Here is a 25,934-nt window from a genome sequence, read left to right as displayed (position 1 = left end):
TTGGTAAACCAGCCTGCCTTTTAAAACTTATCCTTGGAAATGATGTGTCACTTTTTTCCTTTTTTCATAGCCAAAGCAAGTCACATGGCCAAGCTGGATTCTTCAGAGCTGAGATGTATACTCTTCTGCAGGGAGAGGCCCCATGGGAAGGGATACCAAGTATATGTGGTATATAGACTTCTACCATGGTGCTTAAAGAATATCACTGGTTGCTCATGGAGAATGGATTATACTGGGAAGAGGTAGGAAGCTATTCAAGAGTAGAAGTATCTTAGGAATTGTACTTCAGGCAAGAAATAACAGTGGGTTGGACTACAGTGGTGGCAGTGGTCTGATTCAAGATGTACTTTGGAATTGGTAGAATTTGTGCTGGGAGTGGGTGGGGATAAGGGAAAGTACTGAAAGATAACTTCTAGGTTTGAACAACTGAGTGGATGGTGTGACATTTACTGAGATGGGATAGGCTGAGAAAAGGATAGGTGAGTTTTTTTGGGGGCTGGAACAAGTGTTAAACATGTTAAGCCTGAGATGCCTATTTTACACCTAAATGGAAATGTCTAGTAGGTACTTGAATATATGTCTGGAGATCTGGGGAGATGTCAGAACTTGGGCGTTAGCATAGAGCTGAATTGTAAGGCCATGGAGTTGGAAGAGATCTCCTTGGGAGAAAGTGTTAACAGGGAAGAGAAGAGGGCTGAGGGTTAAGGGCTAAAGCCTTGGCCTACGCCCACATTTTTAAATGGAAGTGGCTTTGGATCCAGCAAAGGAGGTTGAGGAGGAGCCATTGAGGTAAGATGAAAATGGGTAGAAATGGAAGCAAAAGGAAGAAAGTGTTTCAAGCAGGAGGGAGTAGTCTGTTTCAATGTTCTATAAGTCAGATAGGATTGGGGAAAATGCAAGTCACAGTTGGTAAGTGGAGGGGTGAGGATCAAACTCTAATTGGGTGAGTTGAAGAAAAGATGGAAAGTGAGGAATGGAGACACCACTTTTGAGAATTTTTTTTTGGGTGGGGGTGGATAAGTGGAAAAAGGGAGACAAAAGATGTGAAGATGAAATTGTGTGTACGTGAAATCCTTATGTAAACTATAAGCGTTAGGCTTATTTTGTTATTTATTATTGAACTCCTAGGAATTTCAAACTAGCTTAGTGTGAAGAATCACTAAGATGCTACTGCTAGTCTCCAGCTTGCCGGCTATTAAGACTCAAAATATCTCCAGCCTATGAAAAGCCGAGGCATGAAGAGACAGAAATAGAGAACAGAGCGGAAAACGAAGGGGAAATGGTGGGGGGGGGAAGGTTTGCTGAGTTAATATTGTCCTCTCAGGGCCCCCGTAGGGCAGTCTCGCAGCTCTTACGTAATTTTAGAGGCGGAGACGACAGGAAATTTAAACCGAAGCCGCGGCCCAGGGCGCGTAGAGAATGATGTTATAGTTGCAGAGGAACAGCCGGTGCACGGGAAGCTGAAAGAGCTCATGGAACCCGCGAATGTGATACGGCGGCGGAGTACGGAGGCCGAGAAAGAGCCGAGAATTTGAAGAGGGAGCCGGGAAAGGGTACGGATGCCGGGAAGGGGAAGCAGGGGTGAGAAGCAAGCGGAAAGGGTCCTAAGAGTTAAAGAAGGGTACGGGGTTGGGAAGTGGGCACAGGAATTGGGGAGCAGATAGGTCCGGGAGCTGGGGAGAGTAGAGGGACCGGGAAGGGGTCACAGGAATAGAGGGGATAGAGGTCTAGAGGGGGCAGAGGGACTGGGGGGACAAGAGCCTGGAGGGAGGCACGGGAATTGAAATGTAAGGCAAGGGGTAGCCAAGAGGCCACGGGAGTTGAGGGAGCAGAGTGTGAAAGGGGGCGGAGGGACTGAGGGATAAGAGCCTAGAAGGAGGCGCGGGAGTGGAGAGGGGACATGGGTTGGGATGGAGTTGAGTCTTGGGGTTCCCTGGACCCTCGGTGGGAATTGTGCGGGGTTTGGGAGGCGGGAGGAGGGGATGATGGAAGGTCGAAGGCTAGTGAAGGTGGTTCAGCTGCTGTTTTGTCCTTCTTTTTCAGGCAACGATTGCCTTGAACTGGAGAGTTCAATGGCTGAGAGTAGGCTCCGGGCTCCGGACCTAGGTGGGTAACAAACAGGTCAAACCTAGGGATGCGAGGTCACAGTTGCAACTCCTGCCCCAGAGTGTCTTGGGAAGAAAAGGCCGAGAAATGTTAGCTCTCTTAGGGTTTTCTAACTACTTTATGTGGTGGAGGGGGAGTGGGGGAGTGGAGTATGTGTTGAGAGATGTCATGGATCATTTAGGAATTCATGATAAAGGTCAAACAAGAGCTTTCAGTCAGATATTATGAATAAGATTAGAAGACTTGCTAATTATTAACTTATAAAACCCGTATTCATGGTTATTTTTACCATAAAATTCTTAAAGTTATAGATAAACGTAAACGGCCCCACCCAATTAGATACATTTTAGCATGTAGTCACTTCCCTCAGCACTGCCTTCTCCCCTCTTAGCATCACCTAGTTTGAGTTCTGGATTGTTACAGATATGCCATTTGTTTGTTGCCTTTTAAACAGTGATACACCTCACTAAATTATTTACTCTCCCTTCCCATGTCTTGTTGCTTTCTTCTGGATCCATTTCTCTTTTTGCTGATGAACTTTCTCCAAGAGTGTTTTCAAAAGGGGGCTTTATGTGATAAACTTTCTGAGGCTTGTATGCCTGAGAACATGTTTATTTCACCCTTGTATTAAAATTCTTGAGTCAAAGTTTTTTTTCCTTTAACACATTGAAAAATGACAGTGGTTTCTTCTTGCAAGAAGTAGGTGCTGTTGAAAATTGATATCAATCCGATTCTTGTTCCTTAGTTGTGACCTGCTTTTTTCTGTAGAAGATTTTAGATTATTCTCTTTATATTTGTTCTTAAAATTCACTATACCATAACCATGTGTGAATTTTGGAGGGTTTTAGTTTTCATAAAAATAAAATGCTGAGAAATGAAAGCAAAAATTACAGTTTTATGCTTACACAGTTTATTTTTTATTTTTATTTTTTTAAATTTATTTAGTTATTATTTATATTTGGCTGCCTTGGGTCTTTGTTGCTGCACGCAGGCTTTCTCTAGTTGGGAGGAGCAGGGGCTACTCTTCATTGCGGTGCGAGGGCTTCTCACTGCAGTGGCTTCTCTTGTTGCGGATCACAGGCACTAGGTGCACAGGCTTCAGTAGTTGTGGCTCGTGGGCTCTGGAGCGCAGGCTCAATAGTTGTGGCATGCGGGCTTAGTTGCTCCGCGGCATGTGGGATCTTCCCAGACCAGGGCTCGAACCCATGTCCCCTGCATTGGCAGGCAGACTCGTAAGCACCGCACCACCAGGGAAGTCCCTATGCTTGCACAGTTTAAAAGGCCAAGGTATATCTCTCTCTCTCTCCCTCTCTCTCTCTCTCTCTCTCTCTCTCTCTCTCTCTCTCTCTCACACACACACACACACACACACACACACACACACACGAATGGGAGTTGCTCCTCCTTTCATAACTCCTGATTCCCACTCCCTAGGGTACAACCATTTATGCTCTTTTAGCTATTTCTTCTAGTATTTACTTTCTTATTTCTAAATAGCATGCTCATACTGCTTTTGTTGTTTTCAATTTTAAATTATATCTATTGACTTTCTGACATAGAGGATAAAGAGGTTTTTCTGGGCCCCTCTCCTCTACACCACACATAAACACATACACATTTCCCTCCTCCCATTCCCCCAATATATATGTAGCAATTTTTGTTGTCATTTTTGTATTTACATTATGATGATATTAGCTGAGCCATGTAGCAAACTGAAATAAGCTTTGTTTTCTGTGTATGGATCACTAATTCATGTCTAAACTCTTTGCCAAAACTATAAACCTCTCAATACTTTCAAGCTCATCAGAGAATCAGTTTCTTCTTTGTCTGGGGGACATACCTCCTGAGACCATTTGTCTTAGTACTACAGTCTGGTCCAGCTGTGCACTAGGCCTGTTGCACTGATTCCATCCTAGGATCTCCCTTCATCATTCTGTGGAATTCCCTTTGCCGCTTTCCTCTGTAGGGTTCCCTGTGTTCTAAATTCCGTGTTTTCCTCTCTGTTTGTTTACGTCCTCATTTTGGTCGAGTACATCTTCTAGTATAGCTTCCTGAGAAAGGGTATGTGACAAATAAATTTTTTGAGACCTTGTAGGTATGACAATTCTTTATGCCACATAAAGGTCTAGGCTGGAAATAGTTTTCTCTCAGAGTTTTGAAGACATTTCATCTTTTAGCTTCCACTGTGCTGTGGCAAAGTCTGATGTTGTCAGTATTTCCACCCTCCTCCTGAACACTTGACTGCAAGGGCCTAGACCCCATGTGCTCTGAACCACCCCTACCCCATCCAGCATGATTGCTGTCCAGCAACAATACTGTTGTTATTATTGTCTCTCCTTTTTACCTCCGAATTAGTCGTCATGATTGTTTTACACAGTCAGTGATTGTTTAGATTTATACATATTTTTACCAGTTTGGGGACATTTCAGTCCTTCCTTCTGGGTTCAGTTTCCTCCTTTCCAAAGTATACCTTTTAGAAGTCCTTTAGTAATAATTGGTTGATGATAAACTGTTTGGGCTTTTGTTTAAAAAATGTGTTTAGTTTACCCTCATTCTTTATTTAATCAGATGTAAAATTCAAAGTTGACGTTTATTTTCCCCCAGCATTGTAAATACTTATTTTAATAAAATTAAAGTATTTAATAATTTAAATACTTATTTTATAGTCTATGTGTGATCATTCTGTTTGAAGCTCTTGGGGATCCAATCTTGCTGTCTTTAATTTCTGCTGATTCTTATCCATGATGGTTTGTTTTCTTTGTGTGTTTTTTAATGTTGGAGTGTGAGCTAATGTTTGATGATGCTTTTTTTTTTTTTTTTTTTTGCGGTACGCGGGCCTCTCACTGTTGTGGCCCCTGCCGTTGTGGAGCACAGCCTCCGGACGCGCAGGCTCAGCGGCCATGGCTCACGGGCCCAGCCGCTCCACGGCGTGTGGGATCTTCCCGGACCGGGGCACGAACCCGTGTCCCCTGCATCGACAGGCGGACTCTCAAGCACTGCGCGCCACCAGGGAGGCCCACCATTGACATTTTATTTGTTGTGTGTGTGTGTATGTGTTTTGGGTTTTTGTTTGTTTGTTTTGTCTTGTTGTTTTTTTGGCCACAGCACGCGGGTCTTGGGATCTTAGTTCCCTGACCAGGGAATGAACCTGGGTCCTGGCAGTGAAAGCACTGAGTCCTAACCACTGGGAATTCCCTATGACTGACATTTTAATACATTTGTTTTATCACATATCTATCCATCTTATTTTGATACACTTCAAATAATTTGTAGACATTATAATAACTCAGCATGCATTTCATTGACCAGAATTCCATATTTGTTTGTATTTTTTTTCCTTTTAATGTAAAATGTGTATACAATGAAATGCACAATTCTCAAAGGTATGTTCATTGAGGTGGGGTTTTTTTTAGCTTTATTGAGTTATAATTTACATACTGTAAAATTCATTTGTTGTAAATGTACACTTGCAATGCTTTTTAGGTAATTTACAGAGTTGTGCAATGAACACAACAATCTAATTGCAGAACATTTCCATCACCCCAGAAAGAACCTCATGCCAGTTTGCAAACACTCCTCATCCCCACCCCCAGCCCTAAGCAGCCACTAATCTAACTTCTGTCTCTATATATTTTCCTTTTCTGAACATTTCATAAAAATGTAATTTACAGTATGTGGTCTTTTGTGTCAGGCTTTTCTCACTCAGCGTATTTCTGAGGTTCAGAACTGTAGCCTGTTGCTGTAGCCTGTGTCCATAGTTCATTCGTTTTTATTGCCAAATAATATTCCATTGTATGGATAGAACACATTTTGCTTACCATTTTATTTACATTTGAATTGTTTCCACTTTGGGGCCAAAATGAATAATGCTGCTGTGAACATTCTTGCGCAAGTTTTATTTGGAAGTATGTTTTCATTTCTCCTGGGGGTATGCCTAGGAGTGGAATTGCTGGGTTTCGTGTTAACTCTATACTTAACCTTTTGAGAAACTGCCACACTGTTTTCTAAAGTGGCTGCACCATTTTACATTCCCACCATCCATGTATGAGGGTTGGGTTTCTCCGCATCTGGGCTTCCCGAGGACAGGAACACAAATCTCGCGTCCACCTTGGTGGACGGTTGCCCGAGGCCTGGCCAGGTGCCATGCAGGGGCTGTTTGTGAGGGCTGGTTGACCTGCAGGACTCTCTCTTACCTCAGACTTCTCACTTTGCTCCCCTTTGTTGTTGTTTTCTAGGGGTTCAGCTAGGAGTTTCCAGTTGTCTGGGAAAATGCCAGAAGAGCTCACCAGATGCTGGGAGGCAGCCCTTTTCTGGAAAGTCCTTTTACTTGGATCTGCCCTCTGGCAAGAACCTCCAGTTTTTGACGGGGGCCATCCAGCAGCTGGGTGGGGTATGTAACCTGCTTCTCTCCTGTGGTACCATGTGCCTTTGCGCGTTGTAGGGCAAGAGCTGGAGAGGGATTATATCTGTGACCTCCAGGTATTTTCAGGGGTATCACTACATTTTCCAAAGCAATTTAAATATAAACCATTTTTTAAAAATAAAGTTAGGGCTTCCCTGGTGGCGCAGTGGTTGAGAGCCCGCCTGCCGATGCAGGGGACACGGGTTCGTGCCCCAGTCCGGGAAGATCCCACATGCCGCGGAGCAGCTGGGCCCGTGAGCCATGGCCATTGAGCCTTCACGTCCAGAGCCTGTGCTCCGCAACGGGAGAGGCCACAACAGCGTGAGGCCCACATACCGCAAAAAAAAAAAAAAAAAAAAAAAAAAGTTAAATTTGTTCCCTAATTGGAAAAGTAATATCTGTTCATTCTAGAGACTTTGGAGAACATGGAACTGTTCAAGTAACAACCATCACTGTGATAGATTTATTTTCTTGTGGATTCTTTTCTTCTTTCCCTTCCCTCCCCTTCCCTTCCCTCCCCTCCCCTCCCTTCCCCTCCCCTCCCCTCCCCTCCCCTTCCCCTTTCTTTATCTCTTTCTCGTGGCTTTATTGAGATATAATTCACATACCATACAATTCACCCATTTAAAATATACAGTTCAATAGTTCTTAGTATATTCACAGAGATGTGCAAATTGTGTGATTACACAGTCAATTCTAGAACATTTTCATCAGCCCCCCCAAAAAACCCACGCCTATCATCAGTCACTCCCCATTTCCCTCAACACTCCCAGCCCTGTATAACCACTCATCTACTTTATTTTATTTAATGCTTATTTTCTGTGTAGCTATGATCATGAATACATTTTTGATTGCCAACTTTTTACCCATAACCTTAAAGCATTAGCACTTTCCTATCATTCTTACCCCTCATGGACATTTGTAATGAGTATATAATATCCTTTTGAGTGGATTATTAATTTATTTAACAGTTAACCTATGGGCATTTAGATTATTTCTAAACTTTAGCTCTTATAAATAGTACTGTGATGAACAACTTTGGGAAAAAAGCATTTGCTGTATCTGAGTCCATTACAATATTTTCTAGAGCACATCATACAGTACTTTTCGTAAGGGGTTGACAGGGCTATTTCTGTGTTTAGAAAATAGGATGGTAACACTTGGCCCAAAAGAGGCAGGTAACTGGGGAAATTGCATGAATAGGAACAGAATGCAGAGGCTCTTTGCCATCAAACGAATGGAAACTCAGGGATGTAGAAACTCAGCAATGGGGATGGACAGGATGAGGATTATACACCCAAACCGGCCCAAAATTACATGTTGAACTTTCAGTCTGTTCTTTCATTTAGGCTTTGCTGTGTAAGAAACTACCCCAGAACTTGGGCTTAAAACAATTTATTGTTTCTCTCTGTTCTGTGTACTGGCGGTTTCTCTGCTGCTTTCATAAGGGCTCACACCTGCAGCTGCATTCGGCTGCAGGGTCAGCTGGGCTGGAAGGACCAAAGATGACCTCACTCACACAGCTGGCAGTTGGTGCTGGCTGCCTCTATGTGACTTCTCATATATTGTATGAGAAGTGTCTTACATACATCATATGTATATACACCATCATATGTACATACAGTGAGCTAGACCAGCTAATTTACAAGGTGGTCTTAGGGCAACTTTCCCAGAAGATGAAGGGAGAAGCTATAAGGTCTCTTGAGGCCTAGGCTGTAGAACTCACACGTATTACTTTCATCACATTCTGTTGGTCAAAAGGAGTCCAATTCAAGGGAGTGGACAAATAGGCTCCATCTCCTGATGGGAGGAACAGCAAAGTCAAAGGAGTGGGTTTGTTGGGATGGGAGGAATGTGTGGCCCTGAAATCATCTATCTTTTTGCCATATTACAGAAGATAGACACACTCCTTTAAGCCATAGCTTTAAAGATTTTTTTAAATTGTGATAAAATGTATATGACATAAAATATGCCTTTTTAACCATTTATAAATTCATTCTTTTAGGTTCATTGGCATTAATTACATTCATCCTGTTGTATAACCATCACTATCTGTTTCCAAAACTTTTTTCACCCCAAACAGAAACTCTGTAACCTTTAAGCAGTAACTTCCCATTGCACCTCCCCCTAGCCCCCGTAATGCAAATCTACATTATGTTTCTGCATTTGCCCATTCTAGATACCTCATATCAGTGGAATGACTGATGTTTGTCCTTTTGTGTCTGGCTTATTACACTTTAGCATAAAGTTTTCAAGGTTCACCCATGTTGTAGAATAGATCAGAGCTTCATTTCTTTCTCATGGCTGAATAATGCTCATTGTATGGATAGACCACATTTTGCTTATCCATTCATCCATTGATGGACACTCGGGTTGTTTCTGCTTTTTAGCTATTATGAATAATGCTGCAGTGAACATTGGTGAACAAGCATCCATTCGAGTCCCTGTTTTCAATTCTGTTGAAATTGGAATTGGAATTGGAATCGGAGCGGAATTGCCGGGTCATGTGGTAATCCATGTTTAGCTTTTTGAGGAGCATAAACTTTTTTTTTTAAACCTAAGTGTCAGTTTTCTCATTCGGTCACACTTCAGAGAGACCATCCATCCTTACTTTCGCAGGTGTGCTGGAGCTGGCAGCTACTGGCTCACGAGAACCAATTGTTACCATCTCTTTCCAATTCCACATTCATTGATGTCATCTGGCTAACTTGAAATCAGCCACAGTAGTATTTTACCCCACAGAAATCGGCAAATGCTACAAAGCAGGTTTTTTCACCCAGAGGGTTAGTCAGTAAGCATTTGCCAGCTCACTACTGCTTATTTCCATCTTTTCTTCTTCCCACAGACATGAGTTTTGTCATTGTGTTTCTGGCACTGTGTTGGGTTCTTGGGATGCAAGATGAGTCAGACCCTCTTAGTGCCATGGTGGGCTCACAGGTAGGATGAGCAGATATTTAGGCAGCTGAGTCATAGCCAAAACCCATTTTTGTTTCAGGCTCCTTTTGGTAGGGTGGTCAAAATTACCGATGCAGCGTCTGGATGTCCCAGTGTATCTTCACAGCAAAATCATGGCTTAGCCAAGCTCTAATCTTCTCCGATCACTTCGGTGTGCTCTCACTCCATGCAAACTCAAACTAGTCAGATACTCAGAGCCTCCGGGCTTCTGCTGCTGGGTCAGGAGGAGCTGCAGTTCTGGAGACAAGAACCTGTGTTATAAACCCTGTTGTATTTCAGGATGATGCTTCTTGGGGGCCTGGCACTGAACTACATTTGGTCTATTTAAAGACATTGATTCTAGAACTTCTGGCAGCCAAGATTTCCTTCCCCTACCTCTCGATATTGATGATTCTACTTCTGCCTTTTGGGTTTTAGCCACCTCTGTGATCTGGTTTCAGGTAATTGAGGGGTTTCTGAGCAAAGAAGTAAGTTACATCGTGTCCAGCCGCAGGGAGGCGAAGGCCGAGAGCAGCAGGACAAGTCACAGAGGCTGCCCCAGCCCCAGCGAGGTCACAGTGGAAACACTGTCCGTAGCCAACCCAAAAGGCAGCCGTGCCAGCCCCGCACAGAAAGCTGTGGACTCGGTAAGAACCCATGGGGCAGGAAGTGTGTGTCCGATAAACGAAGGAAGTAGGCCTCGGCGAGCCCGCTTTGGCAGTTTCTGGTTTTAGTTTCATCTGGTTTTTTTTTTTTTTTTTTTTGGCGGTACGTGGGCCTCCCACTGTTGTGGCCTCTCCCGTTGCGGAGCACAGGCTCCGGACGTGCAGGCTCAGCAGCCATGGCTCACGGGCCCAGCCGCTCCGCGGCACGTGGGATCTTCCCGGACCGGGGCACGAACCCATGTCCCCTGCATCGGCAGGCGGACTCTCAACCACTGCGCCACCAGGGAAGCCCCTCATCTGGTTTATTTTAATCTCATATTTGAATTCGGGGGCTGAAACTATCTTATCATAGCTCTGGATCCACACACCTCAGCGGCATGCTCTCCCCACGCCCTCCCTTCTGTGATAAACGTTCACTTTTTCTGGGACTTCAGAGTCTGAGGTTTAGAAACAGTAAGAGAGTCCTCTGTAAACCAGAGAGGGCTTGTTGGGTTGGCCGAAGCTTGTCTGCTGGGGAGCACGGGCTCTTCAGGCGAGGTCTCAGGACATTTGTAACGCTTGATCTTGGGTGAATTCAGAATGCCCTTCACCAGGCTCCAAGCTGCCTGGGCTGCAGCTCCCTGTGGGTGACCTGAACTTGAGTGTGGCTTTACCTTTACCTCTGAAAGGTTCTCCGGGCTCTCACTTCTGCCACTCCTCAGCTGTCACTGCTCTCACCTATCCGAGGGATGTGACTCCCAGACGTCCTTGCCAGCTCCCGTGGAAACATCTGTTTGTGCACAGGTGGTCTCCACAGCTGCCCCCATTGCTCTTCTCTTCCGCCAGGTGCCTCTGAGCAGAGGGAAGGAGCTCCTGCAGAAGGCCATCAGAAACCAGGTGAGCTGAGGGGGACGGGCTGGAGGCCGGTGTCTCTGGCACAGGGACAGAGTTAGCCTTGCCTCCGGAGGCTCTTCTGAAGCACTAACACAAAAGGCACACCCGGGCAGATGTGTAGAATTGTCGAGATTTTCTCCTTACAAACGAGGAAGTGGGGCTCAGAGAAGTTCAGTAATCTGCCCAGAGTCACCCAGGGTGGAGGTGGTGGAGCCAGGATTTGACTCCATGGTCTTTCCAACTCCAGGGCCTCCCAAGAGAACTTGGGAGAAACGCTGTGGCACGTGTCAGACTTTGTACGGCTTTCACAAGTAGCTGTTTATCCTTTTTGTGGGAATCCAGGGCCATTACAGTGAAGTGGCAGGAGGAGGAGTTAAGGTGACCTTGCAATGGAGTAGTTCAGGTGCCATCAATGGGCGCCTTGGCTGTGGCTGCGACGCGGAAGGGTGGTGTCGCCGGACTCGGGCAGCCAGCGTAGTTTCCTGCTCGATGATGGTGACTGTCACCGGTGTTTATTGTGTCCTTCTGGTCCCAAGGTGGCCGGAGCAGAGTCTATAGGCAGCTCAGCAGTCCGTGCCCTCCCGATGTCGCCAGCCCGTGCGGAGGACAGGGTCTTCCCAGGGGTTGGGGTCAATTGTCCAGGCTCTGTGCTCTCGCCCCTGTCCGCCCCCCCAGCAACAACCCTGCACATGGATGACCCGGAGCTCCCAGAAGCCAGGCTAGCCTGTCCCCTGATGGTCAGGCCTTGGGGGGTTGCATGCTCCTGCCTGACCTGGCTTGTCTTTCTAGGGCAGCAGCGGCGGAGGCGGTGGCGGGCGCGGCAGCAGCCTCCTGAGCAACGCCCGCTCCTGGGGGGTGCGGATTCTCCACGTGGATGGTACCTTTCCTGCCCGGGGCCTGCGGAGGGGAGGGTTGCCGACTTTGTCTGGGAACCTCGGCTGTGATAGGGACCGGAGTCGTGTACTAGTTGAAGCCAAATGTACTCAGTTACTTACTGTGTTGCTCTGCGAAGGTGGGGGGCGTGGAGAGCAGCACTAGCAATAGCAGAGCGCGGGTGCTGGGAGATGCTGCTTTGTTTAACCCACGCGACAGCTCTCCTCAGCTGGAGGGACGATCCTGTTTTACAAATAAGAAACAAATCCTAATATCCATGACCCCTTATCAGGTATTTACGCTGTGCTAGGAATCGCCTTATTTAATCCTCACCGCAGTCTTCTGCCCATTGTACAGGTGAAGAAATTGAGCCTCAGAGAATGGATTAAGTAAATTATCCATAGTCTCACCAGGAGTGAATAGTGTGGCTCACATTCCCACCTATTTTGGCTCAACTAAATTTCATGTTCTTTCTTTCCTCTACGGTTGCCTCACACTATAACCCCCTGTTTGCAGGTTATAATAAATTTACATGAGAACAGCTGTCTTGAATCGGCAGCTGCACTTTGAGTCTGGGGTTTTTTCTCTGACCCACTGAAGGGGGATGGTCCAGATCCAGCCCTAGATCTGTGGTCAGTGGGGGGGGGTGCGGGTGGTAGGGAACTGTGCTGGGGAAGATCCTGGTCTGGGATGCTGGGGGGTTCCATCGCCACTGGAAAACCAGTCATTTCTGACCTGATCTAATTTCTTGCCTTCCGTGTATTAGAGAAGCTGCAGCACGTGTAGCCCGTGCTGGGTCTGCCACCTAAGGGTGCATCTGAGTAACTGCCATGGCTTGGTCTCCCCCACAGAAGCCGCTCTTCAGTAGTACCTTAAAGCTCTTTATGGGTCATAAGGCACCTCCTGTTCAAGACTTGTATTCAGTGCTCCAAAGGAGCGTGAAGCCAGCTTAGGTACTTTTCCAGGGATAGAGGACCCAGTCCTCTCTTTTATTATCAGCAGGTGCAGAGATGACACGTAGCCAGAAGGTGGCAGGCAAGGCTGGTGTGATCCAGTGAGCCAGGCCGGGTGAGAAGTTTAGTCCCCCAGCCCCAAGATGGGGCTGTGCTGGGGAAACGAGGAGAGGAAGCCTTTGGCCGCAGCCCTCTGTTTCCTCCACAGAAATGATGATGCATGTGCAGCAGCTGTCTCTTGATGCGCCATGTGTGAAGAAACAAGGGCCAAAGAAGCCAGAGGTAGGTCATTCCCCTGAACTGAAGGGCAACAGTAAAGTCTGTGACAACGCTGGTAAACCCATGACCCACTCCAGCCACCTTCTGGCCTTGACCAAGAGGAGCTCGGCCTCGGTCAGCTCGTCCCCGGTGCTCACAGCCCTGCGTTGCCCTGTCTTCTCTCCTCCCTGTGCCACCTGCGCATCCCCCGTGCTACACTGAGGCATTCATTGCGGCCTGGGCTGTGGGCTGCCTGCGGGTATTCCTGGCCTGGATAAAACAAACACTCGTGGCCTGCTGGCCAGGCTGCCCTTCTGGGGATGGCTCTTGGCCGGGGGATGAGCCTACAGATTGCACGGGTGGCGGCAGCGGGGTGATGGTGTTGGAAGTAGCTGCCATATTCCAAATTCTTGTTTGGCTTTTCCTTCCTTTGCTGGAGTTAGAAATTGATGTGTACCACATCAAGAGAGCCGGGCTGATTTAAAGCCACGGTGTATTCACCCAGCCTGAATCCGAGGAAAAATTAAGCCCTACAGGTCCATCCAGGGCCCGATACCCAGGAGCAGAACCACATCCAAACCAGATGGCACGCTCAGCCTCGACACCCCTCGCCCCACCCCCTCTGGTTTGGGCATCTTTAGGGTCTTGCTGCCGCTGCTAAATAGATTTACATTGCTCGCATTTGGGAAAAGTATACAACGAAAGTCTCGTTCCCCTCCAACCCCTCTCCCCAGCCACCGAGCTCCCTGCCCGAGGTCCACAATGTGCACAGTTTCCCAAGTGTCCTTCCAGGACTCCAAGCATCTACAAGCAGATACGTCAAAATTCCCCCCTTTTATGCGAATACACAGTATTTTTACTTTGCTTTGTTCACTTAATAATCTCTTTTGTAGTTACTTGGGATCCTTTCGGAGCAAGTTCTGGGTGCAATCTGCTAATAGGTGAGGGCAGGTGGCAGGCTTCTTCGGGCTGTGTTTGCCCCGGCAGTGTGGCCTGGAGGAGAATCTGGAACCTCCTCAGGCCCAGAGGCGCAGACAGTCATGGAGCCGTTGGATCTCTCATCCTATCTGCACCCTCCCAACTCTTTAACTGATTTTTAAAAATTTGTTCCATTTGGTTTTTAATATTAGCTTTGTTTGACCTTGGCCTAAAAGTTGTTTTTTTTTCTTTTTTTTTAGTTTAGTTTATTTATTTATTTTTGGCTGCGTGGGCCTTCGTTGCTGCATGCAGGTTTTCTCTAGTTGCAGCAAGCGGGGGCTATTCTTCATAGTGGTGCACAGACTTCTCATCGCAGTGGCTTCTCTTGTTGTGGAGCACGGACTCTAGGCTCACGGTCTTCAGTAGTTGTGGCACATGGGCTCAGTAGTTGTGACTTGAGGGCTCTAGAGCACAGGCTCAGTAGTTGTGGCGCACGGCTTTAGTTGCTCTTCAGCATGTGGGATCTTCCCGGACCAGGGCTCAAACCTGTGTCCCCTGCATCGGCAGGCAGATTCTTAACCACTGTGCCACCACGGAAGTCCCCTAAAAGTTGGTTTTGACAAACACAGTCAGGGTATGCAAGATAGGGCACCGTAAGCAAGAGGCGCTGTCTTCACCCTTTTCCTATCAGCTTCCCTGAAATGGCAGCCATGCCTAGAAAATACAGGCTGCCGTTAGCAAGCACCTACTCTGCATCAGGACTGTTACCTGCTGGAATTTCATCTGTGCCACATCCAGAGAGTTAAGTGGGAACTCCGCACGTCGGCCCCCTAGCCCTTGCTCTTTGCTCTGCCTTGCATTCCCTGTACAAAGTCAGCTGCCGTTGAGATTCAACGCACAGTGTTCACCACACTTCAAGTCCCCGGGGAGGTGGAGGGAGCCGTGGTGCTCAGGTCTGCTCCAGCTCACAGTCCAGCCGTGGGCAGGAAGCTAAGTGGGGCAGACTGGTGGCAACTCGGCTCACTGGGCCCAGTTCCTCGACCCAGCTCCCCCCCCACCCCCGGCTGCCTCACATCCTTAACCTATTTTCCCTTTCCATTTAGGGAACGTGTCCAGCAGAGTCAAGAACGCGGAAAGGTCAGTGTGATAGTTCTTCCTCGTTTAATTGCCATCCCTCCCTCCCTAAATGCTTCCCCACGACTCCCTCCGTGGCAGCATCTGCTCACTTTTCTGCGGCAGGAAGCAAGTCCAGATTGTATTGCCCCATCATGTTTCCGGGGCCTGAGCTTTGGAGAGGAGAGTGGTGGGAGAGAGGCCTCCACGAGCAAGTCCCGGGCTGCTGGACCGGGCCTTCTCTTTAGAGCCAAGACCTCAGGCGGTCGCTCTGGCTCCTGAATCCTCTGGCTGTTGCTGGTCATTGATCGAAGTTCAGCATCCTTTTCCTTCTGATTCAGGAGTGGTTTGGGGTGGGCACTTTGGCAGCTGCCTACCACTTTCAGAAATGCCAGACTTCCTGAAATTGACAAACAGGCAGATTGATAGGCCTGGCTCCCAGCTCCTCTTGGACAGCAGGAGAGTTTCTCCCCCTGGATGTTTCTCCCAAAGATGCTCTTTAAGTGGCATTTATTCGTGCACAAACAGGAGCTAAGAAAAGTCACTTGGCACCTCTCACGTTTGAAATTCAAGGAAATCTATAGGGGAATTGATTTTAATTACTGTCTCAGTTAATTAGAAAGACGAGAAGTTGCCCCAAAAAGTAATTAATGGGAGCTGCTGCTGCACAAGGAGAAAGGCTGCATCTGTTTGGGCACTGGTGGCCTAGAGCGGGTCTGGGAGCTGAGAGGGGCCAGCCTCTTTGGGGATTTGGTGGCTGCTAGTTCTTCCCAGGCTTCCAGTGCCTTGACTGCCCCTTTGACAGGACTTCTGGTCATTGTGGGAGCGTGGAAGTGGTTTATAATGCCTAAGAGAGTCTGTAAACTGTGCAGATAGGCAGCTAGTAGGGGATGAACCTCTTGATTAATTGACTCCAAATTTGTCTTCTCAGCACCCCTTTGCCCTGTTTTTTCAGGAACCAGATTTCACTTTTGATATTTTTTTACTGTCCTTCTGCCAAGACCTCGAAACACTCTTCAGCTCCCTTCCTCACTGCTCCTCCCCTTAAAAAAAAACCAGGATCCTCATGGAGAATTCTGTCTAGGAGCTGTTCTCAGGCCCCCTGGGATTCTGAGACACCAGGAGTAAAGGAGCTGAAGGAGCTGAGGCTTTTAGCAGAAACCAACAGGGGCTAGGTTTCTCCCACGCAGCCAAGTTTCTGATGGTCGAGGTTGACAGCCTGCAGCCCCCGCACGCAGGAGGCTGAGGGCGGGCACACCTAGGACCCCAGGCACCCCGCAGCCTCTCCCCCCACGAGTTGCTGGCTCTCTCCCAGGTAGAGGCTGGAGGAATTAGGAGTGGGTGCCTCGCTCTGCAAATGGAAAGGTGCACCTCGGGGCGGCGAGTGTTCCAGCTCCAAGAGCCTTTTAGGCTTTGGCAGAGCCTTACCTCCCTGAACATTTCCTGCATGTAGAGCTCAGGCCCCGCACCGGAGCAGACAGATGGCTAACGGGCGCACTCTTCCTTCCAGTGGCCAGACTGAAGGCACCGTTCCTCAAAGTCGAAGATGAGAGCAGGTGAGTGGGCTACCAGACGCATATGGAGGAGAGGTACTCGGGGGCCCCAAGCTGCCATGGGGACATGGAGCCCCTCAGCCCTGAACTTTTGTCTTCCCCGGAAGCCCCTTTGTCCCCTCTGTCATGGAAAAGTCTCACACCGTGCCTCTCAGGAGGCACCATGCCTCTCAGGAGGCACCATGCCTCTCAGGCACTCCTCTTGGTCATGAGTCAGAGGTTAATGATCCTGTGTGTGAATTCCCTCCTTTTAATGCTCTGCTTTTATGAGTCCATGGTGTCCCATCCAGGCTCAGTTTTGCTCCTTGTTTCCCCCCACATGTACACTGACACTTAACACCGAATCGTTGCTGGTATTAGTGCTCGTACAGTCTTGGATGAAGTGAAGATCTCTGGGGTGATATTGGGGTTCCCTTGTCAGACCACCTTGTACTTGATGAAGCCTTTCTGTTTGGCTGTGTAAAACCCTTTCCTGGTACATGTTATCTTGTGACAGCCCTGGGTAAAACTGGCATGAGGAGAGTCCATCCTCTTCCCAGTGGGGAAACTGAGGTCAGAGAAATTAAGGGACGTGAACACGGCCACTTTCCTAATGAATCTTAGCCCAAAGCTAGAATCCACATCCAGCCTGGCGCCCTCTCCACTCTGCCCTGTTTGTCCCCGATGAGGGCCCCTTCTTACCTAGAGCAGGAAGGTCACATCGATGATAACCTGATGAGCTGTTAGCCACCTGGGTTACCACTGACTCTTCCGTAGAAACTAGATCAGAGTCTGTGAGAATCTAGAATTAACCCAAGAAGTTTCTTAAAAGAGAAAAAGCCCACATGTACCCAGCAGCAACTCCTGCACCAGAATTCTCTGTGTCCCTCAGCTCAGGTGGGCCAGCTAAAGACCCAGCCCCAGGGCTTCCCCGGTGGCGCAGTGGTTGAGAATCTACCTGACAGTGCAGGGGACATGGGTTCGAGCCCTGGTCTGGGAGGATCCCACATGCTGCGGAGCAACTAGGCCCATGAGCCACAACTACTGAGCCTGCGCGTCTGGAGCCTGTGCTCCGCGATAAGAGAGGCCGCGACAGTGAGAGGCCCGCGCACTGCGATGAAGAGTGGCCCCCGCTTGCCACAACTAGAGATAGCCCTCGCACAGAAACGAAGACCCAACACAGCAAAAATAAATAAATTAATTAATAAACTCCTACCCCCAACATCTTCTTTAAAAATAATAATAATAATAATAATTACCTTTAAAAAAAAAAAGACCCAGCCCCAGGAGCCTGGCCTGCCTGCCCTTCCTCCAGATGGCACTGGCACACAGTACAGAGTTGGCTCTGGCAGCTCGAAAGCCAGTAGAAAGAACACAGGGATGGAAGGAGGCCCTCTCGTCTGCTGTTCCAGTGGGCCAGGAGGCACGTCCTTCACACTCAGCCCCTTCAGAACCAGCTAAGTCAAGTAGTCATGACTCCAACGCAGTGGCTGAGACACCGCCAGGGCCTCAGTATCTCTGCACATGGCATGCACAGGCCGTGTCACTGTTAACCGGAGCAGGGTACATGGGTTTGTGTGCCTCTGGCATCATAGGCAAGATCCAAGTGGAGCTGAGCTTTCTCACAATCCTTTTTTACGTGTGGTTCTAAAGCAGGCGGTCTTCAAAGCCCAACGTAGCCACACCAAACTCAACTTTCCAGGCTCCTAAGCAGGAACAAAGAAACATGGAGGAGGCGAAAGGCGGGTACCAGGGCTGTGAAGGGCGCCTCCTTCTCCTTCAGGGTCCAAGAAGACTTTTTTTTTTGGCTGTGCCGCATGGCTTGTGGGATCTTAGTTCCCCGACCAGGGATCGAACCCGAGCCCCCTGCAGTGGAAGCACTGGGTCTTAACCACTGGACCACCAGGGAAGTCCCCGAGAAGACTCATTTGTTAATTCACTCCTGAGGCCATGGGGCTCTTACTGTGCCACCCAGCAACCCAGGGCCTGCTCTCCTCTGGAGCACTGGCCACTGCAACCCAACACGGTGAGCCCAGGGTTTGCTGAGTATCCACAGATCGCCACATCTGGCTCTGAAAGTCTCCTGAATCTGAGCAACTTGAAGCCAACCCCCCAAACCACTCAGTATAGGTCTGACTATCCAGAACCTTCACTGTGCCTGTCTTTTCCTTTCAGAGCGCCACCCCTCAGATAGTACAAAGGACCAGCCCAGAGCAAAGATATTGCTCTTCGTGGAACAGGAAGATAACTGTTCTGGTTTAAACATCCTTGCATTTAGATTCTGCCAGGCTAGAGTCCTCAGAGGTCACTTGAAGATCGAGAAACAAAATGGAAAGATGGGAGGAACTAGATCAGGAGTTGGGAGACGTGGCTTCCCGTCTGGACTTGGCCACTTACAGGTCGTGAGCCCTTGGGCAAGTCACAAAACCTTTTGGGCTTCGTTTCCTCTTGTGTAAAACAGGGTAACACCATTGTCCCACTCAGCTCAGAGGTTACAGGATTCGGGAGGCAGTACGTGTAAACAGTCTTGGAAAGTCGACAGGAAGAGTGTTACTTTAAAATATGAATCTAACCTAGTAAGGCAGATGAGAGCGTTGTTCTAGAATTTAAAAGTTGGGCAGGTGAGAGTGGAATTCTTGGGAGCTGGGCCCAGCCCCCCTTCCCCACCCTTTCCACTTGCCCACTGTAGTCAAAGTGGAAGTTTTCTGTGTTTCAGGAAGTTTCGTCCTTTCCACCATCAGTTTAAATCCTTTCCTGAAATTTCTTTTCTGGGACCCAAAGACGCAAGTCCCTTTGAGGCCCCGACGACTCCGGGCAGCTCGCACCATACCAGGTGGGTCTTTCTGGTTCCTGAGTACCAAGAGCTGGTTCCAGGCCAAAGTCCTCCCTGTCAGGGGCCTGCTGGTCAGGTTTGGGAATGGCCATGTGTTAGCTCCTTAGGCGAGGTCTATTCCGGGAACTTAGCCCAGAGAAGAGAGACACCAGGAGTGTTCATCCGTTTTATTTGGTGCTCTCCATCCATACTGAAGAATTTGACTTGTGTCCAGAGGGCAAGAGGCCGGTTTCTGAAACTCGGATTATAGACCACCTTCATCAGAGTCCCCTGGGATCCCTTTAAAAATGCAGGGTCCTGGACTCTACACTCATAGAATCACAGTCTCTGGTGATGGAGCCTCCAAACCTGCATGTTCACGGGCTCCCCATGTGATTTTAGTGCACATCAAAGTTCGAGGCCTTTTGGGCTAAACATGGGGGCAGGGGATCTGGGGGACCTGCCTCACCATGTGGTCCAGGGTGGCTTGTAGGCTGGTCGGTATTCCTACTCTGCAGATGGGTGAGAGTTTGACCCTTCACTGACCAAATCACAGAAGGAAGGCGGTTCGGGTGATGGCCTGGACACCTTCTCAGCCCCTTTCTAACCTGTGGGCCACAGGGTTAGTTTACAGACCAGGAGAATAGAAGGCAGATGTTCAGCCCGAGGGTCCCCAGGGCCAAGGAGGACCCGTGGCTTCCACCAGCAGACAAGGGCCACGTGGTCAGGAAACAGTGCTAATGGTAAGAAAAACAGAAAGGGAACGTGGCAGTAGGTGGAAAGCAGAGGAAGGCAGGAACAGGCTGGGGTGAAGTCCAGGTGCCTTTCATCCCTTTCACAGAAGGTGCAGGGGACAGCAGAGAGGAAGTCATGAGGCCGCCCGGGCTGGGCCTGGGCGGGGTGCTCGGCCTGGGACGGCCTGGGGATGGCAGAGGAGCCGACAGGTTGTAAAGGGAAGACAGTGAAGCAGTGAAGCTTTGGTGACCAGATGTGAGGAACGGAGAGGGGGTAGCCCAGCGTTCTGGGGGTGAGCATAGAAAATCTGTGGGAGGAAATGTGAAATTTTTTTAAAATTTTAAAATTGTTATATTTTGGTTCAAAATTCAAGAGTTACAAAGGGTTTAAAGTGAAAAACCTATATTCTACACCAATCTCCAGACTGTGAGTCTCTCTCCAGAGAGAGTTTATGGGAAGAAGCACATTGTGACCCTTTGTTCCCTCTTGTCACAGTATTCTTCCCTGTGCTGGATCTTGCTTCTCCACTTAATATATCTTAGATTAATTTCTATTAGTACCTAAAAAGCATCTTCATTCCCTTTAATGGCTGCAGGGTATCCCATGGTATGGATTTACCGTATTTTATTTAACAGACACGTAGATGATTTCCAGTCTTTGGCTATCATAAACAGTGCTGCGGTGAGTAGTCTTGTTCAGAGTAAATTTATGACTGTTCAAGTATATTTGCAGGATAAATTCCTAAAAGTGGAAATGCCAGGTCAAAGGGTGCTTACATTTGTAATTTTGAGAAATGCGGCCAAATTGCTTTTCGTGAAGGTGATGCCAGGGTACGCTGTCACCCGCACTGGACCAGAGCCCGTTTCCCCATCCCCTTGGCTAATACTGTGAGCTGTCAGACCTGTTGACTTCGGCCAATCTTATAGATTAAAAACCGTATCTCAGTGTAATTGTAATTGTAATTTTTTTTCTTTTTATGAATGAGCTTAAGTATGTTTTCCTATGTTTGATCATTTGAATTTCTTTTTGTGTAAACCTTTTTCATATCCTTTGTCCATTTTTCTATTCAGTTATTGATCACTTACTGATTTGTAAGGAGCCCTTTGTGTTTCAGGGAATTGAGCCCCTTGCTATGTTATTAGTTATAAATATCCTCCCCAGTTTATGGTTTGTGTTTTAACATTTCTTATGTTTTCTGCCATGCATATCTTTTTTTAAATTGCATGTAGTTTTTCAGCTTTTTTTCTGTTTCCTGGGTTTTGTGTCATACTTAGAAAGTCCTTAGGGGAATATTTTGGACCCGTTGAGTTTGCTGAGACAGCCAAATACCAATACCCTACAGGCTGTTAAAAATGCAGGACTGACTACAAATAGTAAATGCTGGAGAGGGTGTGGAGGGAAGGGAACCCTCCTACACTGTTGGTGGGAATGTAAATTGGTGCAGCCACTATGGAAAACAGTATGGAGGTTCCTTAAAAACTAAAAATAGAGTTTTAGTTTTGATGCCATATGATCCATCAGTCCCAAGACATGGAAGCAACCTAAATGGCCATCGACAGATGAATGGCTAAAGATGTGGTGCGCACACACACACACACACACACACACACACACACAGGAATACTGCTCAGCCATAAAAGACACTGAAATAATGCCATTTGCAGCAACATAGGCGGACCTAGAGATTATCATACAAGTGAAGTAAATCAGGTAGAGAAAGACAAATACCATATGATAACACTTATATACTGAGTCTAAAAGATAATACAAATGAATTTATTTACAAAATAGAAACAGACTCACAGACATAGAAAACAAACTTACGGTTACCAAAGGGGGAAGGGGGTGGAGGAGGGATAATTTAGGAGTTTGGGATTAACAGATACAAACTACTGTGTATAAAATAGATAAACAAGAAGGTCCTACTGTATAGCACAGGCAACTATATTCACTATCCTATAATAAACCATAATGGAAAAGAGTATGAAAAAGAAAAAATACACATATATATATAAACTGAATCACTTTGCTATACAGCAGAAACTAACACAACATTGCAAATGAACTATACTTCAATTAAAAAAAAAACTCAAAAAAAATAGAGGACTGAAATTCAGAGGAGAGGTCAGGTTCGAGAAAGATGTGGAAGTCCTCAGCGAAGGTGCAGCCGTGCGGGTCAAACGAGCGTGGGTTTGGCTGTGCGCGCAGAGCTGGAACGTCCTCAGGGGTCCTTGCTGCCACTCGTCAGCCGTCCTCACGTGTGGTTTGAGATGTGTGGGCAGGGACAGGACAGAGCTCAGAACGGGTACTCACAGGGGGGCCTCGCCTTCCTTGCTGCCTCTCCTGATGCCAAGTGTAGGCTAGGCCAGCCCGTGCCTGCCCGGCTCTGGCCATTTTGGTCCATCCCCGCCCTGGTCTGGGCTCCAGGCCCCGGAGCAGCAGTTCCCGCTCTGGGGGCCCCAGCAGTGACCGCTTTCCCCCACCCTGTCCCCTCCCCAGAGAAGCCAGGGACCAGGAGCCAAGCCGGCGATCGGCCGCCTGCACGGTGCCCAGGAGGAGGAAGGGGTACTGCGAGTGCTGCCAAGAGGCCTTCGAGGAGCTGCGCGGGGTGAGCTCCTTCCCCACCACACGCAGCAGCTCCCAGCCTGTCCTGAGGCCGCCCGCCCCACCCGGTCTCTCCCGCCTGGTCCGCTTGTCTCCTGCCCTGGTCTGGTCTAATGCCCCTGCCTCCTCTCACCCTGGGCAGCATCTTCAGAGCCCCCAGCACCGGGGCTTTGCCCTGGAAGCCCACCCGTACGCCGAAGTGGATCAGATCATCGCCCAGCTGAGCCACAGCTTTGCGGACATCCCCTTCCAGGCCAGCCTCCCCTGGTGAGCGCCACCGTGCCGCCCTGCCACGGGTGGCGGGCACGACCGCCCTGAGGTGGAAAGGACCCTCAGGTTGGCGGCAGCAGGGACCAGGCTATGGCGTCCCTTCCCTTTCTTACTCCTTCCTTCCCTCTCTTTCCCACCATCTTCTGTCCTGTTTGTTCAGGGGGGTTGGGATGGGGGAAGACCTCCATTTGTGACCTCCAGCTGATCAGGTCAGGATGGGCCCTGATCAGAGTGTGGCTCCCTTTTTAACGCCCGGACATCGCCACAGTTGGGGGCACAGGAGGAGCAGTTCAGCTGCTGTTTCCTGGCATGTGCCTGGTCCTGTGCCTTTCTGGCCTTCTAGAAGTGGGGAGGGGGATTCCTGGGTCCTTCCCAGGTGGGTGAAGCAGCGGATCTTTCTGCTGCTCTAGACGTTTACCCCCAGGAAGGACTGCAGGGGCTTCAGCAGGATCCCAGGGCCCTCTGAGCCCCAGCTTCCCCCTGCTGCCCACCAAGGAGCTGTGGCTTCACCTCCCACCCCAAGTCTCCACCCCGGGCAGCCTCCCTGTGCTCAGGTTGGACAGCCAGGACCTGTGCTGCTTTCTCCCAACCACCAAAGGGCACAGCCTCCTGTGTGAAGTTAATAAATGGAACAGCCTCTAACCTGTTCCTCTGGCCAGCCCCGAGCACAGGCCACAGAGCCAAGAACAGGCCTCTCACAGGGACCCAGAATGGCCAGCTGTCTTCAGCACAAGCAAAACACAGAAGGCCTCCACTCTGCCCTCAGCCCCAGCCTCAGCCAGGGAGGACCCCAGCTTGCCACTTGCTCTGGAGTTGAACGCTATGGCCCGCTGGGTTCTTTTATCCCCACAGGCAGCCAGGCTCCTTGGCTTCCGATTGTGACCCTCTGTGTCCTGAGATTCCGCCTCCCAGCCAGCCCTCCTGTCTCAGGGCAGCATCTCCCAGGAGGAGGAAAGAAGACGATCACCAGGCCCCAGGTGCCTCAGAGCACGACAGGACAGTGGGCGGCATGAAAGCACCAGCTGAACCTGTGGAGGCTGGCAAGATACCTGGACCAATAGCAAGCCACCAGGAGCCGGGAGGGTCGGCTGATGTCTTTGTGGACCCCCGAGAGACACCAGTGTCCAGGAGCCCTGCCTACCAGTGCCTGCTGACCAGCTCTGGCTTTGCTGAACTCTCCTCTGGCCCAGACCTGGCACTTGTTGGCCACAAGCGGAAGGTTCAGTTCCCCAGTGGCAATGCCGAGAAGAGGCCAGGGGTGTCCTGGCCACAGGCCTCATGCTTCGTCCCGAGAGTCCCCAGCCCCTGTGGCACCCGGGCAACCAGTGGCAAGCATCTTCTCTCCCTTCCCCTTCCAGGCCATGAGCCCAGGCCTCTGGCCTCCCTCCAGCCCGTGTGCCACCAGGAGACCTGCCTCTCCCTCCCGGGCCCCTTTCCCGGGCAGCCCACAGACAGGCCAGCAGAGTTCTGGGCCACACAGGCCCCCTGGCCTGGGGGAGGATGGCCCCCAGGATCTAAGGATTCTGAGTGCGCAGCCTCTGGCCCTGTCTCCCAGCAGGCTGAGCAGCTCCCCAGCAGCCCCGCAGCTCCAGGCCAGCTGCCAGCCCACCTGCACTCAGCTGCGGGCACACAAACCCCAGGAGGACCTGCAGAGAGCCAGGCTACCTCTCTGCCCCCACCCCGTCCAGCCAGCGGGGGGGCCAGCCACTCCCGATGGTTCTGGACCCCCCAGCCTCTCCCTGTCTCCCAGTCCCAACCCCAGCCCAGTGCCAACAGAGAACTACTCCTGTGAGTCCCCCCGGGCACGCAGCTCTGGGGCCAGACAGCTCCCGACTCAGGGCAAATTCCACGTCTGCTGAGTGCTGCACACCCAGCCCAGGCTGACCAAGCACACGAGGAGGAGCTGCGCCTGGGGCCTGGCCCTTGAAGTCCACGTGAACAGCTGTGGTCATGGCCAAGCTCTGGGGGGTTGACGGGGCCAGTCCTCCCACCCGCCAGGTGTTCAGGTGGGACCAAGAGGGTCTGGGCTGGGGGCTGCCCTCTCCCCTTCCTCCAGCCATGGCTTGTGCAGCCATGGCCAGCTGCCCAGGGCAGGAGGCAGAGGCACAGTTGGCGTAGGGAGGGCCCACAGAGAAGCTAGAGCAGCAGGCCCCCTGGCCTGGCTCACCGTCCCTCTGCAGGCACTTGCTCTGCAGAGCTGAGAGGGTTAGTTGTCGGTGTTCACACCCCCCAGCCTCCTTTCCCACAAGCATGTGGCTCTCCTGCTCTCTGAGATGCCTGCGTGTTGTCCCCTCCCCCAGCCCCCCACGCTGGTGCACACAGATCCTCGGGAGCATATGAAGCAGAGGAGGGGCGCGGCTGTGCCACTTCCAGAGCCCCCTCCCTGCTGCACTTCGTGGGGGCCCGGCACGGACCTCTCCCCTGAGCCCAGGGTGTAGCCAGAGCCCCCTCTGGGGAGCCTGCTCAGCTCTGGCTGCCCACCCGGAGTTCGGTTCCGGTGTCAGTGGCTCACCTGCCAACTTCTGCAATCACCCTCCTCCCTCCCTCCTTCCCCAAGGACCCCCCCCATTTCTTTCAGTCAAGCCATTAATCTGGAGACAGAGATGAGTTTGCTATGGATTCTTTGGCCACTTTTTTTTTTTTTTACATTTTGTACTGTGGTTCTCACCCTTCTCTGCCTCTGTGTGTTTGTCTCTTTAAATGTGGAAGCTACCAGAAGGCTGGTGCTATTCTGTATCTCATTTTGGAGGAAGAAAGGGGTGCCTACCTGCGGGTGAGGACCTGAGTTGTTAGTTTGGAAATAGAACAACTATGTGTACAACCCTCATAGAGGTCATGTTTGTCCCTTTTATGCCATCCTGTTAAATTTCACAATTAATCTTGGTT

At 49.6% G+C, this 25,934-nt stretch overlaps 1 protein-coding gene across 2 annotated transcripts; it reads left to right on the top strand.

Moving 5' to 3' along the window:
* Positions 1-492: 492 nt before the first annotated feature.
* DBF4B (DBF4B-CDC7 kinase regulatory subunit) lies at positions 493-25,934 on the top strand. 2 transcript variants are annotated; one of them, XM_081218048.1, is made up of 14 exons: positions 493-789; positions 1,366-1,553; positions 2,044-2,106; positions 6,342-6,496; positions 9,904-10,089; positions 10,933-10,983; positions 11,770-11,857; positions 13,015-13,088; positions 15,086-15,119; positions 16,606-16,651; positions 19,344-19,460; positions 22,674-22,782; positions 22,921-23,045; positions 23,901-25,934. In XM_081218048.1, exons 3-14 carry the CDS (start codon positions 2,073-2,075, stop codon positions 24,838-24,840), a joined length of 1,959 nt encoding a protein of 652 aa, XP_081074174.1. In that variant the 5' UTR covers positions 493-789; positions 1,366-1,553; positions 2,044-2,072; the 3' UTR covers positions 24,841-25,934. The 2 variants fall into 2 exon arrangements, with proteins under 2 accessions (XP_081074174.1, XP_081074173.1); XM_081218047.1 differs by having other exon boundaries at positions 16,549-16,651.

This window comes from Mesoplodon bidens (assembly GCF_964165515.1).
Source record: "Mesoplodon bidens genome assembly, chromosome: 19".
In the NCBI taxonomy this organism is placed as follows: domain Eukaryota; kingdom Metazoa; phylum Chordata; class Mammalia; order Artiodactyla; family Ziphiidae; genus Mesoplodon; species Mesoplodon bidens.
The sequence above is the reverse complement of the archived record's forward strand: the minus strand, read 5'-3'. Positions and strand labels throughout refer to the sequence as shown.

Bases quoted from the DNA above. Each gene is read 5' to 3' on its own strand.
- DBF4B (XM_081218047.1), top strand. From the start codon at position 2,073: ATGGCTGAGAGTAGGCTCCGGGCTCCGGACCTAG. The intron at 22,783-22,920 runs GTGAGCTCCTTC...CACCCTGGGCAG, and splicing joins CCTTCGAGGAGCTGCGCGGG to CATCTTCAGAGCCCCCAGCA. The intron at 23,046-23,900 runs GTGAGCGCCACC...TTATCCCCACAG, and splicing joins TTCCAGGCCAGCCTCCCCTG to GCAGCCAGGCTCCTTGGCTT.